General features: G+C 41.8%; 1 protein-coding gene across 2 annotated transcripts in view; it reads left to right on the top strand.

Annotated features, from left to right (window-relative positions):
- The window catches only part of ARID5B (AT-rich interaction domain 5B), a 173,317-nt gene that overhangs the window by 136,560 nt on the left and 15,560 nt on the right, over window positions 1-21,197 (top strand). For both annotated transcript variants that reach the window (XM_010985777.3, XM_010985778.3), the window contains 2 exons: window positions 1,701-1,753; window positions 11,320-11,417. In XM_010985777.3, the coding sequence (XP_010984079.1) occupies window positions 1,701-1,753; window positions 11,320-11,417 (151 nt within the window). The remainder of the gene's footprint in view (window positions 1-1,700; window positions 1,754-11,319; window positions 11,418-21,197) is intronic.

Below are 21,197 nucleotides of genomic sequence, written 5' to 3'. Positions count from 1 at the left end.
ACATGTTGAAAGTTTCTCATTTTCTGTTTTGTCAGTCTTGAGTGTCTGTAACGCCTTTCTTCTGAGATAATAGTATGACGTAGATTTATCAGGCACAGATGTTGCCTGTGAAAGGACAGCTTTTAAAAGGAGGACATTTAAAGGTGGACAGAACAACCACAAAGAGAAAACATATTTCCTAAGCCCCAAATTTGTTAAGAGATAACAAGAACCTGATGACTTCAGAGGAAACAAGAAATACACAAATTTGAACGGAGAGCCCAATTTTGAATTACTTTGACGTGTCCGTTTAAGCGTCGTCATGTATTTTAAAGTAGAACAGGGAACTCGTAGCAGAGCAGAATTCCATATAAAAAGAGAAGAAACCCAGATCCTGTCCTGATTTCACAACTGAATATATATTTTGCCTCTGTCTGGATTTTGTGGCACACCGAGCGACGAAGCCCCTGGCTTGAAACAGTATTTTCTCCAAACGTATCTTCCTAGATTAAAACCATGTGTCATTTTGATGAAGAATGTCAAACCTGTATGTTTTACATAACAATTTACATACCTAATAGCAATTGGCACTGATTGCAAGAGAACACTCGCAGCCATTATAAACTTATATAACTACGAATGATTACAATGTTTGTCTGAAAACTGGCTGCTTGAAATAGAAGTAAAATTAATGTACTATGAACAGCTTTGTTGCATTATGCATTGGTTCAGATTAAATCAAGGCCGAGGCAGGGCTCTTGATAGCTTTGAAATAGTGCAAGGTTCAATGAGGCTTTTCGAACATGTTGTGTCAAAGAGCCTTTTCTTTTTTTTTTTTTTTTTTTAACTTTAATTTTATTCTTCATTTCCTTTACCGAGGAATTACTTGAAGTTCAATTTTCCTCTCTTGTCAAAGAATCAAATCTGTAGCAGGCCCATTCCATGGTATTTAGTACAAATGAACAGGGTTGCTAGCAATTTGGCATAGATGTTTTAACAGCGTAAACATATGCATGCCCTGCAAAGAGAAATTTGTTTTTAAAAATGTATGTTTGCAACATCACACAGGCAAGTTAGGGGACTAAGTGGACACGTGACTTAATTCCTCTGTGAAGGAGTATCTTCCTTCCCTTTGATCTGTTGTATCACTGCTGCCTCAAGGGTGAAATACTGATTTTCCTGCTCAGTGCAAGGCACCACGTGTTAGTGAAATATGCTGTGAGCTTTTAATACAGTGCTGCCATCAGACATTCTGTTAAGAAGGTAATCATATATTAAAGTGGCTGTTATTTATTGATTATGGAGAGTTCTAATACGAAGGAAGCATTATATATTACCATTTAACCAATGGCTTCTTTCTAAGGGTCCAACAAGACCAACTCCCATTCTGAAATCCCACACTTTTCACAAGAAGGCTGTAACTTAACTTCCCTTGGTCTGCTGGTGGTAACAGGACTAAAAACTGTGCTGTCCTTTATCCTAAAATTAGAACCATTTCTGTATTTGTGACTGTTCCTTAAGAAGTATTTTAAATGGTACTAATATGCCCTGTTGTTGAATACCCTTTGGCAAATTGTTTCCTAAGAACTTAGCTATTTGGGGTGCGTTAGTATTTTTTTTTTTCTCTTTCTTGTTAAAAACAAAAAAAAATGTTTTAATTGACATTTCTTGGAGATATGTTAATGCAATGCTTATCTAAATACTTATTGTCCCTCTAACAGTTAACCTTTGGACTATGTTTCAAGCTGCTCAAAAACTGGGAGGATATGAAACAGTAAGTGTTTAAGCAACTTAAATAATTTTGCAATCTGACTCCCCTCACCCCCACCCTGCTTTGACCAAAATGGAGAAAATGCAAACGCAAACCATCATTGACTGCCTTTTCAAATGGCTCTACACTTTTGGGGGTTTATTGGGCCGCTTTTGGAAACTGCCCCAATTAGTTCCAGGTTTGGCAAAATTGTAAACTTGTCGTAAAAACTACCAGTGGAAAACATATGTAACTCTCCCCTGTCAGGGAAATTAGTTGGGTCTGTAATTTTTTCCCATGTTGAGAAAGGGCTATTATTGTACAACAAGCCAAGATTGCATGAAAGAAATTTCCCTTGGCAACATACCTGACATCTGTTCATGTCTAATATGGGAAATGTATTAAAGGCTTTCAAAAGTAATCAGTATTGGCCATTAAGGAATAGAATGCAGCAGAATCCTCTCATTCTAGGGCAAAGAAGCTTTATTAGACAAGGGTCAGTGCCGCATAAACAGGAAGTTATCAAACTTACTCAGAACAGACTCTGACACTCTTTATCAGCTAATTCTAACTGACAGGAACAGGTTATTTTTAGCTCACAGGAAAGTTTGATGGCCACGGATTTTTACAGCATGTATTTGAACCAATAAAATGTTAGAGCAACAAACAGATTAAAATCTCGAAGAGAAGAAAGCACGGCACTAATGTAGCACACAGACGACATCTGTAATAAAATCAGTTGACATAGGAAGATGTCGTCATTGGAAATATTTTCTCCTTCACACAGTGATCAGATTGGAGTTGTGCAGTTTCTTCTGCAGTTAAAGAAGAAATTATTTTTTCCTTTCCTTATGAAGTAACGTGCGGTATCTCTGTATCGTAGTAAAGTGACAGTAAGAGACACAAAGTCAAGAAAATGAAATTCATTTTAGTGCTAAATAGAGTAACTAGTGTTTCTTGCCAGATTATAGCATATTGTTCCCCAAACTAATACAATGGTTTGATGTCAGATGCTTGGGATGGGAAAGGATGGCAAGTGATATGTGATTCAGATAATCTGGTATTTACCATAGAGGTATCTGCTGTGAATTCTGACTGAAAATTCCTTTCTGTGAGTCTATATGCATGTAAAACGTTTATGTAATATATGAGTTATACATACATATTTGTAAGGAAATCTAATACTCACATGAACTACATATAAAAGGTGTACTTCATATACATGAATTTGATTAAAATTTTTTTTTATCTAGTGCTCTATGTAAAAATAATGTAATTTTTCACTTGGTTGGATCTGTTGATAGGGCAGGGTGATTGACCTTTTCCACACTGTGGCTCATAGTCTGGCAAAATCTCGACCTAATTATAGCTTTGGTGCATGTGAAAAAGATGATAACTTATTCAAGGTTAGTCTCATAAATTTAGGAGTCAACCCCCTAGCCTAGGCTTTTAAGTCTAACCTTTAATGTTCAGAATAGGAGTACACATTTTTATGAACAGTGACTGCAGATAGTTATGTGATATTGCACAATATTATGAAATGTCTTTTTAAACCCAGGAAATTTTTTGTTATTCACTGATAGGGTGAGTGCCAGCAAATTTCACAGCAGTTTTCCCTGCTTTTGTATCTTTTGCATCTTCACAAAGATTTTTTTTCTTTTAACATGTAACAAGCAAGATGGTGTAGAAAATACCAAAGAAACTTCTGATGGGTTTCATGGCATTTGCAGTACTCTTTGAACAAATGGTGATTATTCTCCTGTTGAATGAATGAATGAATGGCCACACAATCAGCAGATCACCTCACCACACACTTACTGAGTGTCTTACGTGTATAAGGCATTGTGTCAGGCACTCTGGGAGATGTGAAAATATCTAGGCCCGCAGTTCCAGTCGCTTGCCATCCAGGAGAGGCAGCAATTATAAGACAAGGTGGAAAAAGATCAGTGGCCTGTTTGGATAAAGTAGTTCCTCACTGACACATGAGGAAGAAAGACTTAAGGCTCTGATGCCCACTGAGCAGAATTTTGGAGAATGGATGGAATTTAGACATGAAAGGTCATGGCCTTCCAGAAGAGAATATCAAATGGAGAGACAGACTATGCAGGAATAAAGTTGGGTATAGACAGTTTGAGTAACTTACAGTGACTGGGAGGATGGTATATTAGTTTGACCAGGAAGAGGGAAATCCAGAGAGAAGGATGGAGCCAAGAGGGGAAGGCCCTTGGATGCTAGGTGGCCAGGGGCGGGGCTTTGGGGGGTCATGAAGATTGATAACCAATCTTCAAGTGTACGTTGTGTGACTTATTCTGCCTTCACTGTGTTGTGTGGAGGTGGAGTGAGGTGGAGAGGGGCTGGGCTGGGGGGATATGGAAGACCAGACTGGCATCTGCTTTCCATCTGGTTCTGTGCTTCACATCTCTTCAGCCAAGCCACACAGAGGACTAGTGACCTTTAGGGTCGCCCTTTTCTTCTTTCCCTCTCCACTCACTTCAACTCCTTCATCGGATCCCTGCCATGCTTCACAGTGCAACACATTTTTCCCTCTCATCTCAGGCAGAGACTCTACATAGCTGTCTTACTAAAAAATCTCTTTCTGGGGCCATAAACTGAATGAAGCCAACTGGTGGATTTTTCCTTCCTTCCTTCCTTCCTTCCTCCCTCCCTCCCTTCTTCTCTTCCCTCCCTCCCTCCCTTCCCTTTTAAAAAAATTCCTCCTATTACCTGTTGGCCCTGTAGGCATTGAAGTTTGTCACTCTTATTCTACTTTTAAGCTTTTGAACCTTCGAAGTACAGAAAACATTTTTCTCTAGTATGTTTTGACTAATAAAACTGTGCGATGTTCAGTGAGGATTCAGTTTTGAAGTCAGTCCAGGGGATGTATGAATAATATCCAAAGTCTGAGGACTTAAGTTGTCATCACAGTGTTACGAGAGGATAGTTATCTGTGAGATTATCTGATAACAGAAGCAAGTGTAGACTTGTCACTTAGAGCTCAAAAGAGATCTTAGAACTTTCTAGATCAGTGGTTCCCAAAGGCTACTCAAGAACTGGGGCTCAGATTTTCAGTGGGGAACTTTATAAATAGTTGTCTAGTCCTCTGAGATATTAATTTTGGGGTGGGGCCTGGGCCTGAGAATTTGAGAATCCTTTAAAAAAAGAAAAACTGCCTAGATTGTTAATTCAAAGCTAATGGTAACAATGATTATTAACACTTACTTCTTGGCCCTCATGACTCCTGCTTTCAAAATGTGGCCCCCATCTAAGTCAAGTACAAAGATTAGAAAGTTGTCTTCATGCTGTTGCTAAATTAACATGATGAACATGCCAGAATATTAGCATTTTCTTGACTCCAAAGCAACATAATGTTTCCAACAAGTATTTTTCCATTTGGTAAAGTGGCAATCTAAATTGGGACTTGATAAGCTACTGTCATTTTGAAGGAGGAAAAGTGTAGCCCCCCAAATTTTTATTTTTTGCAAATTGGCCTTTGTGCTGAAAAAGATCCTTGCCCTGCTACAAATATGGAAACTGAGGCACAAGGAGAGGAAATGAGTTGAATGAGGACATTATGGCACTCTTCAGATTCTGAATTGCTGAGAATTTTGTGCACAGTTATCCCAACCTTCATAGCATCACTGGAAGGCAAGAGATAAATGGTCATTCTTCGTGCCTTCCATTCCCAGCAGTCTCTAATGTATCTAAAATGCTTTCTGTGTATTTGGGGTGATGTTTGGAAAAAGGATCCAGTAATCTATCTGCCTTCATCAGGAGTGTCTTTCAGTCATTTCTTTGTACTTAATATGAACCTTACCAGATATACTAACTACTAGCTGAGATTTTCTGATTGTCCAGAAAAAATGTGTGACCTTAGGAGATGGGTCAGGAAGTCTGGATGATGTAAATACTCAGTAATAGTAAAAAAAAAAAAAAATTGCAAGTTTAAAAATTGTAGATGTACTTCTGCTGTTAACTTGTGATTGGATAAAGACACCTCTCTGGAATTCCTTCTGGTTATAAAAAGAGCCCATCTTAATTGGCTTGTTTTTGTTTGTGGTTATAAACTATTCCAAACCTTCTGGTTTGAATTGAGGATTATGGATTATTTCACTTTAGTCCTTCATAACCCTCAAATTGAATTAAAAAAAAAGAAAGAGCAGAAGTTCTATTTTAAGCCTTTATAGCATTCGACTAATAGTGATATTCAGTTCCCTTGGCCTCCCCCTGCCTTTGCTAGAAATGTATATTGTGTCTCTGCATCCCTAGGTTTAGAGATCATAAATGCATTGAATGGATACGATTCCCTAAAAAACAATATCCTGGCATTTTGATTGGTTGGCAATGAGTATCCTTCTTTTACAGTCATATATCCAACTTCTCCTTCCAAACATTTCAGAGTATGGGTCACCTACAGTGGAAGAGGCCGAACTGAATAAAGTCGGCTGGTGAGCAAAGACACTTCAGTGTCTGGTGAAGCAGTTACAGCGTGCAGAGTAGCTTGGGGTATTACCAGGATGTGTGTTGAGGGTGGTTTGCTAAAGTGATTTCCATTTGGCTAAACATTTGATAGCGAGCCAGAGGCAGTACATGGAGAGAGGTAGAGTAGGGCAATGGGTCTCGAGTAAATCTTATCCTAGAGGCAGAGGACCATGCAAGTGGTGCCTTCTAAGAATGTCGGGTTGCTGCCCTGCCTTTCTCCATGGGTGAGATAGGGTCGTGACTTTCCCAATTGGAAGAAGTCAGTTGTCTTCTTGCTGGAAAGATCAGGCTTTGACATCAGATTCTGGTTTTGACATCATTTCAAGATCCTCTGAATCTAACCCTAGTTCTCTGGACAGACAAAGCCTCTTGCTTAATTCAAAATTCTTGAGGCCAAAGATGATGTCATGCAGCTTTGAAAGGCTCCAGTTCCTGGAGTACTACCAGGAAAAAAAGTCATCTTCCTTGAATTCAGTCCGCCCTCAAGGTGTCCTGAGAAAAAGGCTGTTTCTCAAAGCAGCCTGGGTAACAGTGCTAGCAGGCAAACTCTTCTTTTTACTTCATACGTCCTACATGTTCTTAAGCTGTGGAAGCACTAATATCCTAAAAGATTTGACTGCTGTTTCCTCACTAGGTCACAAAAATACCAAAACGATTTCATCCTAGCAACCTCAAAGGTAGAAAAATCAAGGCTCCAAGACTGTTCTTGGATTAAAATAATTTTCCAGTTTTAACTGACAGGATATTTTCAGCAAATAAAATTATGGGAGGGACAGATTCCTTTCCCACTCACTGGGCCCATTTTCTTGGCAGGGATTGGCATTGGTGAGAGTTAGTTTCAGGCTATCTTTAAAATACCACCTGAATTCTAAAGAGCAGTTTGAAAACCACTGTACAGTCGGCCCTCCATACCTTCTGGTTCCACATCCACAGATTCAACCAACCGCAGATCGAAAATATTAGGGAATAAAATGCCAGGAAACTCCAAAAAAGCAAAACTTGAATTTGCCGGGCACTGGCAACTATTTATATAGAATTTACATTGTATTCGGCATTATAAGTAATCCAGAGATGATTTAAAGTTTACAGAAGGACGTGCATACATTATATGCATATTTGAGCATCTGAATTTCGGTGTCTGTCAGGGTCCTTGGATACAGAGGGGTGACTGTATTTATAAGCAGTGAAAACTTTATGGACATGAGAGGTGTAGAGTGCTTTTCAGAGTTTCTTGGGTCTTACCCACACTAGGGAAAGAAGTAACTATCAAGTGCCTTCAAAGTAAGGCTAAGTCTCAAATGCACCTAGATTGATTTACTTGGGTGTGGTCTGCTCAGCTCAGTTTTTCATCTTGCTTCATGGTTAATTGTAGGGGGTTATAATTCCTGCTCAATTGTGAACCCTGGAAAGCAGAAACGTTTCTTTCCTCTCACGTGATGCCTCCATCCTACCCATTCTACCCCTGTGCCTCTGGACCTGGCACAGCACCCTCAAATGGTGCACAGTAGAGGACAGGCTGATGTCATCTCAGTGAGGGCCTGAAAGGGGTGACAGGGTAAGCACAATCCAAGAGAGACAACTGCTTGGAGAGAGCCAGAGTTTCTTGTATCTTTAAAAACCCTAACATAATAGGTCAGGTTTAAACATGAACATGTCCAGGAGACCTGAGACTTAATGAGAGAGTTGATTAAACTAGCCTTGCGGCTAGATCAGCCTTCCTAGCTGAATGAGGCTGGGGGCCAGACACCAGGAGGCAGACACTGGTTCTGCCCTGGATGGGATTTTAGAGCTTCCACACATCTGGAGAGGACACTGGATAGCAGAATAAAAACCGTAAGCAAATGCCACGCAGGCACGAGGAAAGCAGGTCAGTACAGAAGGCAGGTGTACACAGGCGGGAGCACGATGCCCAGGAGTGTCCCAGGGGGACGGCTCGGGTCCTTCCCGCTCCCTGTGTAGGGCTCGGAGACCGACTGCGGGCTGGACAATGGGAGGAAATAGACATTTCTTGCTGTAGAGCCCATGGTCAGCGTTTGAATGAAAAGCGCATCTGGGCACAAGAAGTAGAGATGTGTACCCAGGAGAACTGTGTGCTTAAGAGCATTTAGCTGTTGGAAAGACCACATTTTATGACTTTCCTGTGGAAAGAAAATATCTCAAAATGGCCTGATTCATCCAGGCTGACTGGTGGAAGCTCAGTAAACAGAGAGACCACTTCCTTAAAGGCCCAGCCCTTGTGTTCACTCCAGATGAACCCTGAATGTTAAAAACTGTACTTAAACACCAGAACCTGCTAGCAGGGGTGCTAACACAGACCCCTAGCCAGCTGCACATGGCTTATTAACACAGACTGGTGATTGATGCTGGCTTCCTGCTGCCGCAATTTCAATTCTAGTGGGTTTTTTTTTTTTTCCCTTTTGATAATTCTTTATTTATTTATTCTTAAAGAAGCTTTGTCATTTCTGTGACAGACAGGTGTTTAACAGGGCATTCCCTGGTCTGGATGATAGTGAGGGGGGAACATGGCCAGTTTCCACACATTAAGTATCCCTCTCAGCAGTCATCACTTGCTCATTATATTTTTCACAACCCATATTACTTTGTGTATCTGTTTGGTCACTTGTTTATTTTTGGTGTCTGTGACTAGGATGCAGCTGTCTTGGGTGTTGTGTTTTCACTGTTGTGTCCCAGCTGCCAGCACAGTTCCCAACAAATAGGAGATGCTTACTAAGTGTTTGGTGAGTGAATTGTTGAGTGAATGGATGGATTTCGCCCTGACTGGGACTTATCTGTGATGCAATACTGAACCTCTGTTTTAACTAGAAAGAAAAGTGGGCAGGGTGGAAGGAACCACAGTTTTGATGGATACTTTAAGAGTACAATCTCAGAGCACTATTGACTCAGCCCACTCCCTCAGATTCTTGCTGACCCCTTAGCTATGCTATTTCTGTACTAGTGAGAGACCTATAGCTCTAAACAGAGAAGCTCTGAGTCCCACAGTCCTCTGCCTCCTTTGAAACAAAAGGCCCCAGAGTTCTGTATAATCCCCCTACTCCAAGTATGAGCTATTCATCAAGTCATTCTGATAGAGAATGGAGACTGCTTTGATGTAGTGGAAAAAAGTCTGCTCTTGGGACTATAAGACATTGGTATGAGTCCTGGCATTTCCCCTCTGCTGCTGTGTGTCCTTAGACAAGTTGTGCAACCTCTCTGAGTCTTGCTTCCTTTGTGAATGAGATTCCTGTAATCTGCCTCACAGGCTGATGGGAGGATTAAATGATACCACGGATGTGAAAACTCTTTATAAAATATGAAATACAGTACACACAAGAGATACAAAGATGACAAGAGTGATGGTTTCTTCCTGAAGTGACTGTGGAAACGTAGGCTGTTTTCTGGCCCTGCTTGGCTCTCTAGGGCCCACACACCTCATCTGGAGGAAAGGATTGTAGAGGTTTATTTCAAGGGGTCTCAGTATTCCAAGGGCTTTGAGGAGTAACGTAGATACTTGGAAGGGGATCCTATTCCTTCTGTGACACACAGGCGTAGAATAGGTTAGCCTGAAACTATTATTTAAAAGGTTGGAGGGAGAGTGTAATTAAATATAAAATAATTACCAAAATACGTATTTTGAGTGTTTTAAGAGGGGCTTGAAAACATTTATTATAATCTAAACCAAGCTGCACATAAAGGATTTTATTTTTACTTACACCTGCTAGTAGATATAAGAGGTGGTTCTGTCTAGTGAGAACTATTGAAACAAATTGGTTCAGGAATGCTTCGTGGGAAACTGAACAATGCAGAACTCACACTGTCTCGAGGTCCTCCTTGGGCCTGTTGAGAAAGCTTTATGGAAATGAAGGGCTTCTTTTTATTTGAAATGGAAAGGGTACCATTTACACTGTAATATTTAACCACCCTCCCACTCCTGAGATTACAATTACAGAGCCCCTGTTTGCAAGTTGAGATTTTTTTTCATGCATTGCTGCCCTTAGCCCCTAAGTGAACTCCATGGGCAGCTCTGCGGGTGTTTTTCAAAAGGAACCTCCTGTTCTGATTGTTTAAATGCCACTGGCACCTCTGCCACGCCCTACCCCCTGCACATTCCAATAGCTAAGTTTTCCTGGAGCCCTGTTTAGAAACATTCACAAGGACCTCAGAATTTAGCTCTGTCTTCCCAGTTTCAAGGAAACGCTAGATTGCTCAGATGTAGTAAATGACGTGGTTTTCCCAAATTAATCATTTGCCAGATCATGCATCTGTTATTTTGTAAAATCTTAATTTATGTACAAAAATAAAATTAAAGAAAAAAAATAAAACAAGACCATAGTATGCCTTTTGGTATACTGCAAGCTGTTTGCTTTTATTCACCCAACTCAGTAAAATACAGAGCTTGCATTTTAACTTTGGAATATGTTAATTTTCATAGGATTTGATCGATATTCCATTTTCCTGACCTAAGCAAATAAAAATAAACAGCTTGCGACATAGACAGTTTCAGATTCTGGTTTTGTTTTGGTGGTTAGAGGAGCTGCCATAAAAATGTAGCCTAAGATGATGACACATTTCATGACCAGTTTGATCACTTTAATTTGTGTAGTAATTTTTTTATTTTTAAAGTAGGCAACACATCATAGTTCAAAAATCAGAAGATACAAAAGCATGCTTTGTGAAAACTGTCTTTACTTGTGTACTCAGCCACGCATTACTGAATCCCTCAAGTAACCAATGTTAATTCTGATTCATTTAAACAGAGGGACTAAGATATATTTTAGCTGAAATCTTATTTTGATGCTGTATCACATGACATAAAGGAACAGTGTATAAGGGCGAATAACTACATGAACATCCAGGGAGCTGCCTTACATAAAAATGCACTGAGGGTGACAAATACAGAGCCCAAAGCAGAATTCCATTTTTACTGTAAAGAAAAGTGCTGAAAGTGAGATCTTACTGTAAGCCCACAAGTCTCCCCACATACTCATTTGGACTTCTCTGTATCTGGGTTTCCAGAACAGACTGTTCTCTTCTGACTGTTGCATATGTATTGAATCCTGGCACTGTGAATCTCTCATGATGCAAGATTGAAATTCCCATTGCCGTTTTTTCAGATAACAGCCCGCCGTCAATGGAAACATATTTATGATGAATTAGGTGGTAATCCTGGGAGCACCAGCGCCGCCACTTGTACCCGCAGACATTATGAAAGGTAAGAAAGCCTCTCCTGGAAAGTCCTTGCTTAATTAAAAGTGTGTTAGTTGGAAGTTAATTGGTCAAGGAGATAAGACCTTTCAGGAAACAAAAAATAACCCTCTGATATTTTACTTTGCGTACTGCATTGTGATTTTTAGGGAACATGGCTTTCTCTGGTTACAGGGGCTAAAATTGGATAATACTTTCTTCCCCCGCAAGCAAAGATTACTCAATGTGTTCTCTGTACTCTGTGGGTTCATTTACTATGAGAACTTTTAGTTTCTGGAAGACATAGGTCTGCAGTGTTCCTGGGAGGTTGCCATGTAACTCTATTGACAATGAAATGTATTAACGTTGAATATATTAATACTGAAAAGTAAGCACTTCTTTAATAAGAAAATTGGCCCCAGATAAGATCCGTTGTTTTTTCCCATCTTGGTTTTTTCCTTCTATGCTTTTGACCCAGAAAATCCTTTCTTGCCATGCTTGGGGGGGTTTGGTTTTCTAACAATTTCAGCTTCTCTCAGAAAGGTGATGATAATGCAAACAAGAAGTAACGCCAAATTAGCCTATTATGAAGGTTGTATCCACAGGACTGTTTCCCCTTTGCCTTAGGACTGTGTTACCCACAACACTGAAGACCAGTTAGCATAAATTCATGCATCATCCTTGCTCTGCGCTTCGAGCCTGTGCCTCATTTGTTTGGGTCAAACCGACTTCCTTATCACTGGCATTTCCCTGTGGAAGTGTGGACTGATTCAGCTTCCTGGTTTCAAATTCAGAGTTCGTGAGATCCAAGTAGAGGTGTCTGTGTGTGTTTAATAATGGCCATAGATGGAGTAAAGTCAAAACATAGTCAGCAGAGCAAACAGGCCAGTCAGCTTGCTTGTTTAAAAAATAAAACTCAAGTGCTAAATATGAGGGCTGTTCTTCACATAGTCAGTTACCATTCCAACTTCAACCCAGCTGCCTCACGCCCATCTCTGGATCATACAAATGCATCTTCAGATAATGTCATGTGACACATCAACTCATAGTCATATTTCTTTTGAGTCCAATTATATTTTTATCTGTATTGCATATAACACAGAGCCTCTTTTAGTGTGGCCATTCAGTGAAACTTAGAATGTTTTTATAGGTATAATCACAGTAAATTGAGTTGGGTTTAGTACCCCATGAAAAATTCCCACAAAGTATCCCCAAGAGATTGCCTTACTTGACAGTGTTATAATCCAGAATGATTTTTAAAAAATTGATAATAGGAATTCAAATGATTACTCTTCATAGCACTGTTTGCAGTATAGTGCATGGATCTTTTTTAACGTGAGTGTATTTCTCCTGGCATTTAATACAGAAGCCTGCACACTCACTGTACATAACAGGTACACCACTGACGTTCTTGTACAAAAAGGCACTGATGTCTCGGGTGAGTGTTCTGTAAACAGTGTCTGAGGTAACACAGTTAACTTATTTTGACTTGGGAGCCAAGGCTGTAATGAAAACATTTTCATTAGAAGCAGTCTCTACTTTCAAATAGTTTTCATCATGATAGTGAACCTCACTTAGTTCTATGTGCAAATGTCCCCAACATGTGAACCATCACACTTGAAGGACCAGAGAGCAATTAAAACTTGGAAAAGGAGTGTATCTCAGCTGTGAACTAGCTCACCTAGTTAGAGTGAAAAATGAACCAAACATACTGCAAAGCATCACATGGGCAAAAAACAGATATTGTTTGGGATGGAAAAAGGATTGGACTTAATAGTAGTATGTACGTGTGTGTGTGTGTTTGGCTGTGTGTTTACTCAAGCAGTTGTGTGGATAAAAATAGCCTCAACCCTAAATGAAATGCCAAGATATGTTCTTTTGAAGGTTGCGTACTTTTGTTTCACGATTAAACTCTTACTGGAATAGCAGAATCCCATATGCCTTCAGTCAGTCAAATTGGAAAATTCTAATAGACATACCTCAAACTTGATCAATTAAAAAACATTATTGAAGAATTTTAAATGATTACTCTTCTCTCCTCATCCTTGGGAGCAGATTGATATTTCATAAAGGTTTGGTCTTCTGCTGGAATGAATTTTTTGAAAAGCTGTATCAATTATTCTTCCAAATCTATAATTTGTTTGGTCAGTATATCAGACAGGCAGGATCCAGGAAGGAAAATAAAATCCACAGTAGGGATCCAACAAAGAGAATTTACTACACAGAATTGCTTAAACAAGTGTTGGGTGAAGTGGTGCATTAATAGGGAGGTGATAACTGTAGGTTCCCCGGGGCTGAGGGAAGAGAGAAAAGAGGCTGGGCACTCACCGCCCGGAAGTTTGCAGGCGTCACCAAGCTGGGTCCAGACCCTCCCAGGGAGCGTGCCCAGCCAGTGCAGAGCAGGAGCGGTGCGGAGCTGGGTGCAGACTGAGGAGGCCGTGCTCTGCAGTGGTGCTGGGCTGCAGAGGAAATGCACTGAAACTTTTCTGGGATGGTTGAAAGAAGCTAGGGGCTGGAAGCAACTGCTGCTGCTAAGTGATTGTTGGCTTGGCCGTGAAATGAACAGCAAGCAAAATAGAAGGCAGTCCCTTCTCCCTTCCCCGGGCCTGCTGGGGCCCCACTGGTAGAACCCCAATAGGAAGACAGCTGGCAAAGGAGACAGGTCATTTGCAGAGTCCCAGGCCCAGCATCCCCTGGCGGAGCACAGAAGAGTGGGTTTGGAGTTGAGAGACAATGGTCAGTGGCCAAGTGGGACCCCCAACATAGAAATCCCTGCACAGAACCCAAAACCAAGGTTAGAGCACAGCTGTTCCAGGGCCATCAGCGAGGTCCTTCACCTGTTCTCGGCATTTCCTTTTGCCATCTAAGTCCCTATGGCATTGTTGTGGTCAGATACCAGGGGTGTCATGAATAATCAGTCATTTCTAATAGTTAACTACCGAAATTTGCAGATGATTGATTTTTTTCTTTTAAATCAGACTGTTTACCATAATGCCAGTCTCGCTTATTTGAACCATGCTCTCACAGGAGTCACCCTACCCCTCTGTGCTGTGGTAGGGACAGAAGTCTGGGAAGTACTGCCCTCAGTGTGTCTTCCTCCTCTTTGATGGTTCTACCAAAGAAGGCAAGGGCACACGCAGACCTGTCCAGGGACTGGAAACTCTTATGGTCAAAGAAGGGGCTGGCGCTCTCAGCTAAAACAGTGTTCAGTGGCCATGGCAGATTTCATTCATTCTTGCTAGTTAACAGGCGGTGCTAACACCATTCGAACAAAGATGATTAGCTTGGTGAAGGGCCGTTGTTTTCATGAAGGTTCAAGGAGGTGTAAGGGTCAGGATTTTGTGAGCAGATGTCTAGTCTAGAGATGCCGTTAGCAGTGTTTGAAGCCTTCTAAGCTAGATCAGAATGACTGCAGTTCTGCCTCTGCTGCCGGTTCATCCCGTCTCTAGTTCTCACCCTAATGTAGAGACTTGGGTCCTTTTCTTACCTCCCTACCACCCGCTTTGCTTTCCTAGAAGACGACGAAGCAGTGAGTGATCTACTGCGCATTATCCACTGATTTGTTTTTCATGCAGTGTAGTTCATGTTTCCAGTAACTGTTTGCATTTTCCAATGAGAAAAAAGTAGTCGGTTCCTCAGTAAATGTTACTTGTATATTAGTTGGGTACTTTTGGTTTATTAATGAGTGTAATAATGAAAGTGCGGGTTGTTGAAAAGAATCAATGGGTGTTTTTATTTAAGGCAGAGCAGAAATGGTACAATGCCCGTGAATGCATCATTGTCGCCGAAGGCCCGACTCGCCCAAACTTGCCTCTGATTGGTTTAAATCAAATCAGTCCAAGCACTTCATAAAAATGTCTTTGTCAGCCTGGTTTTACTTCCAAACCTATTCATCTCTGTCAGTTTTTAATATTAGCACCAGGCTCCTGGCCACAGCCCATTAGTACTGTACTTAATTGCTCATGTTACAGGTGATCACCAATGTAAAAAGCATTCATGTTTCCCTGTTGCTATGTAGATGTCTCAAAGTCAGCAGAGCTTATGAAGTGTGGTTATTCTAGACAGTTCTTGTTCAGGATTTATAGGTACATTTACTGGAGATTATAATGCAAAGAAAAAAGACCACCTCCCCCTGAGCAGGACACTTCTAAGTGGAGCATTTTCTTTCTTGTCTAGCTCTGTATTTAAGATGCCCCAAATCGCTTTCTATTATCAGTAAAGGAACAAGAAGGGAAAGGTTACTTTAATGGATTCTCTTAGCTTGATTTTCTGGAATAGTAATTCACTTTAAAGACTTTGTTTTCACATGCAGATTTGTTTTCTTGTTTTCTTTTTTAATGGTTTTTAAGCACATGCAAGGGGGAAAAATCTTTACACAGAGTACCAGATTACTGGTTTTAATTTTCCTGAATAAATTACACAGTCTGTTTCTGTGGAGCACATGAAGTTGTTACCAGGGATTTAAAAAGGAGCATTAAGGCAAAAGTACTTTATAATGTGCTTTTCTGAGTATTTAGAAAATCAGACTCATAAACAAATGTGTATTTGTTTGTGGGGGAAATGAACAGTTATGCTTCATCTTCTTGCATACTTAATGCCCAATTTCAAATTCTAACCTTTTGCTTTTCCCATAAGCATTCCTAGGGCAAGACTGTCATGCCACAGGGCTGAGGCAGCTTCCTTTGCAGTGACTTGGGGTGAGCTGTGCGTAAGCCAGACACATTTGGTCAGAACCCAAGTGACAGTCAGCTGGAGCTTCGACCTTTTTTTCTCTGAAGGTGGAAGGCAGGCTGTGGGAGGTTTGTGTTTTGAGTAAGATAAGTATGCGCTTTAAGGTAAATGCCAAAAATAGACAAGGTTCTAAGGAACTCAGCTAATCATATTGCGGGCAAAAGCCAAGGGAAAGTAAGGCGAGTTAAGGTTCTGTTCACGTCCAGGACAAGGGCTGGTGTCTTCTTGCTCATTTTGACACCCTGGAAGTTAATCAGCACGCAGTTCAGAGGCCGCAGGCAAGGTCTCAGCAGCACAGAGTTGAGGGCTCCGTCTGCAGTCACCCAGTGAGGTTTTCCAGCCCATCTGTGTTCTGTGAACAGAGCAGCCACGAACGAGCACTGATACGCTTATGTAGCAATTGGCCAGAAAAATTTTTTGTCACTTGAATAGGATTTTAAAAATTGGGGCTTGTATTTTGTTTGTCTTTTAAATTTTTTCATTTTTCTGGTAATTCATTTTTATGGTATTTTACGGAAGTATCAGTAACAGACAGGAGATTTAGGAAGCTAGACCCTCTCACCAGGTCACTGGAGAAAGACTGCCCCACACCAGTGGTCACAAACTCAGATATCACCAGGGGCAGGTAGCACAGGTGAGCGCAGGCCACGGGGCTGGGAAACTGGCGCGCACAGCCCGGCCAGGGGCACCTAGGACATGTTCCATGTTTTGGAGATAATTTTTACGTGAAATCACCTGACTTAGAAATACTGGCTCCAGTACTTCTGAAAATATTTTAAGTAAGCTAAACTAAACATGCCCTGGGCAAGATGTAGCCTACAGGCTGCGGTGCTGGGTGAGGACTGAATTATCTCTGGCACTGGGCTGGGAGCACACAGAAGAGGCGCCGCTGAAGGCACCCTCCATCTCTGCACTCTTCCTCCTGCTGAGCCAGACCCCTGTGGCGTCCCACTGATGCTCCCTAAGCCTCCTGGGGCCAACTGATTCCGCACACTCCCTTTTCTCAGTGACAGGCCTCCGTACACTTGGCAAAGCTCCTCTGTCACTTCAGGTCTTCCTATTCCATTCATCCGAGGCTCAGAGCACAGTTTATGGACTTTCACCAGCATGGCCTGCATCCTGTAGATGCCTCCCTCTTGTGTCCCTCAAAGGACCCAGAGCTACTCCAGATGTGGCATGCAGTACTTCTTGGAATGTGGGCAGTGTCAGTCTATCAGCATAGCCTAGGACTACATTTGAAATGAGTAAGGAAGCCCTCTCCTAGTGGCCAGTGTCTTTTTCTTGGATCAGATAAATTTGCCATTTAATTGACTGCCTGTTTCCTTTGCTATTGCCCTCAACTCCTACCAGCTCATTAGAACTGTGATCCCTCGCTTACCTAACTTATCATAGGATACAACTCATAGTCCATACATACGTGAAAGAGAGTTAAATATTTAAGGCTATAAAAAACCTTAGGTAAGTAAGTTACAGATACAAATAGTAAGTTCAACAGGGATCAAAGAAAGAGGAGAGAGATTTCCAAGTAGCACAAGCAAAGTCTTCCAGGAGGACCTTGAATTTGAACTGGATCTTGAAGAGATTAGGTTAGAACTTAAGATAGATCATCATACATTGCCTAAGATAATCTAGTTGTAGAATTCAAAAACAGTAAAGAAATTATATTTGGGGGCAAGGACCACAGGGTGTTGCTTTCCTTGAGACTCATCAGTGTACCGTCGTGAACGTATCAAGGACTCAAGAATTAGGGGCTGAATGAATTAAACTAAATCCAAGCAAAAAGGACAGTTTGCTCTAGGAACTGTGTATAATAAAGAGGTAGGCAGTGAAGTGGTGGAAGGGGCCGTCAGGAGAGTTCTAAGGCGGAATTTCCAAATTGGATACACCAAAGGCAGGTATTGTGGTTTACCCTCTCAATGTCTACTGACACGCTTGCCTTGAGGTCAGATGGTTAGACCACGCTCCATCCCCACCTACAGCGGGGTGGACGAACCTATGGACTTGCACCCCTGGGGAACACTGTCTTGGTAATGGTTCTGGCCGTGGGCAGTCTGCTGGTAACACTCCTCTAACACCGCCCCTCCAGCGCACTCATCTCCCTTTTCCCCATACCCACAGATGGCCTCCTGACCTGTGTTAGCAAACAGCAACCCCAGATTCTGACACAGAGTGTTGAGATCTAGGCAGGCTAAGGCATTGTGGCTGCTCTTCTGCCCGTACCCCACCCAGCTTGTTCTCACAAGGGACCTGAACTGGGTGGATGTAAGACCCTGTGCCCGAGTAACTTGTCATCTGTGAAGAATCTCTCCCCAAGGCACAGTCAGGTAATTTCATAAGCAAGAGCCTCCCTCCGTATCACTCAGCATGCCTCAAATGCTCTGATAACTTTCCAGTGCCTGGAGTTTTCAGGAAACTTTTAGAAAGGAAAACAAAACCCTAGCCAGGCCCTGGAGTAGAAAAACTGGTTTCTGTTTAAAAAAAATAAACAGCCTTTGAAAAACCTCTATTTAAAAATTCTTAAATTTGCCTCTAAATGCAAGTTGTAATTAATAGAAGTTGGAGTTTACACTGTTGAGTGTAAAAACACCCTCAGGCACAAACTAATCAAGTGTGTATGTCATGCTGTAAACTACAGCAAGTTCTTTGACCCAAAAAAGGCTTGCCAAACAGCAGTTTTTTCTTTGTAAAGCTCCTTTATTGTCTCATTTTTGTTTTCTTCCTACTCCCCCCAAACCCCCTTTGAACCTCCCTATATTATTTAAGAAACTTTGCAGGTTCCATATTTTATTGATAGTTTTCATCAAGCATGAATTTAAATCTGAGAATAGATTAGGTGTCTTAGCCCTTTTTCTTTTTGATAAATAACAAGAGGTTTCTACTTACGATTTTCTGTCCTCAGGGCTTTATCATTAAGATTAAATAACTGTATTCTCAAGCATGCCACTGCACAAACATCTTTTCAATTATGTGAGTAACAGATGCCTTCACAAAGGAACTATTGAAAATTCAGAAAGCATGTTTCCAAAAAGAAAGGGAAAAAAAGTATCAGATGACAGAAGAATATAATTGTTTACCATTAAAATATATCCTTCACTCTTCCACTGAAAACCTCTTGGAACATTTTGTTTTTGTACAAGTTATTACAAAGTGATCAAAATAATACTTGTTTGGGGGGATTGCTGAATATTTCAAAAGCTCTGGAACCTTCTGTATCTCACTTACATGGGACTTAAACGCAGTAGTTGTCTGTTTTTACATATGGACATTGCCCGCTTCATTTGCAAGGCACACAGCATGTTGAAAACTAGTTATATTTGTCTATTCCTACTCTTGAAATAGTGTTCATCTGCCCTTGAACCAGATCCACGCAACTTAATTCTGAGTCAGTCGTTGTTTTCTCATCGAGAAGCATCGTTGTTGTCATCTCTGCTGGCCGCGCCATGGGGGGCTGGGTGCTCTAGAGGGTCCATGTCTTCTGTTGTAGCACATATTTTATTCCCTGGGGCGTAAAGTCAGCCTTTCTTAAATCCATGCCAACTTTCTTCAACGTGGTCTTCATTGGAAAGACACGGGACTAACATCAATCTAGACCCTCCTAGAAGCAGCAAGGAGGCATCATAGGAGCAAAGCCCCAGAGGAGCACTGCATCTAGCTGGGGAGGCCGTGCGAGCCTCGGACTTGGTAAGATGACGCCCTGTAGGCTGGAGTTCCCAGGGGTATGATTCTTGAGTTTTTCTGAATGTACAACATCAATCCAACTAGGGGTACCACCTTTTGGAGATTTGTGGCGTGGCTGTCCTGGCATATTGTATAGGCAGTCGTGTGGCCAGTGTCTGAGCCATAGGGCTGCTTCTCTGGGAGTGAGTTGGACCCTTTGTGTATTCCGTAGGCCTGGTGCCTCTAAGGAAAGGAGAATGCTCCCCTGATCTCACCAACAGTGCAGGAGGAGCTTGGGATTCTCTTAACCCAGGGCTGACCTTTTCAGTATCTCTGCGGTGCTGGTGCTTCTCAGACAATGTAAGAAGGTGCAGGGCGACCTTGCTGAGACAGACGGCTCCGAGAGGCAGGCAGATCTGCGTTTGAACTCCTGTTCTGACGCTCAGTAGCTGTAGGTCTTCCACTAGTCACTCAGCTGTTTCACACTGAGCCTCTGTTCCTTGTCAATAAAATGAGGATAAGGTATACAAAGTGCTTGGTGTTGTTAGTAACTGAATACATGGCGACTGCTGTTCATGTCTAATCAGTATAAGAACAACCAGAAGTTCCTCTCCCTTCCCTCCCCTCGCCTCTAACCCGGCCCCACAGCCCACGTAACTCCCTTTCAGGGGGCCCGTCCTCCTGGAGCTACCTCATCCCCCGGACTCACCTTTATGGGGATCCCAGCACCTTTCTTTCCTTTCTTGGCTTAGTTAGGGTCACAATCACTCCAGGACTATGGATGAAGGTGTCAGGGTCATCAGTTCATCTAAGAAACAACTCTCCCACCACTTCTAGGGACAAACGGAGAATGTCAGCGCCTTCAGATGGTTTCCTTGTTCATTTGCCGCTGCCCCTTGAGTAGGTGATGAAGCCTCTGGTGAGCTGATCATTTTCCTAAGGAAGAGCTTTTTTGAAGACAAGTGCCATGTTTTGTTATTGAAAATAATGGGCCACAACCCTTTTAGGTATCTCTGTACAGAATCTGAGTGATGCTGTTTATACCTTCTTCCTTTTTAAAGTGCTGGGTACAGTTTGCCCTTGGTAGCTTGCGGGCAAGCTAAGTCTTTCCCACAGAACCATGCTGCATCCTTCTGCCGTTTTCTTGGCTGGGATGGGGGTCTGCCTTTGGCTCGTTTTCCACGGCCTGTGTGTCGGCATGGCATCTCCTTCCATGTTTGGTGCTCAGAGCTTTCAGTTCACGGCGCTCTGCTGGTAGGTGACACCAGAGTCCTCTTTCTCAGTTCCCTTGGCTACTGATGTTTTGCTCTTCATACTCTGCACTGAAACTCCTGTCTTAAAGTGACAGAGATCTTTCTCCAGAGCCCACACTTCTCTTACATGGAGAGCTTGGCTTTTTTTTTATACATATATTTTTATA

The sequence above is a fragment of the Camelus dromedarius genome, chromosome 8 (genome assembly GCF_036321535.1).
Source record: "Camelus dromedarius isolate mCamDro1 chromosome 8, mCamDro1.pat, whole genome shotgun sequence".
Taxonomy (NCBI): Eukaryota; Metazoa; Chordata; class Mammalia; order Artiodactyla; family Camelidae; genus Camelus; species Camelus dromedarius.
This window is presented reverse-complemented; position numbering and strand designations above follow the sequence as displayed.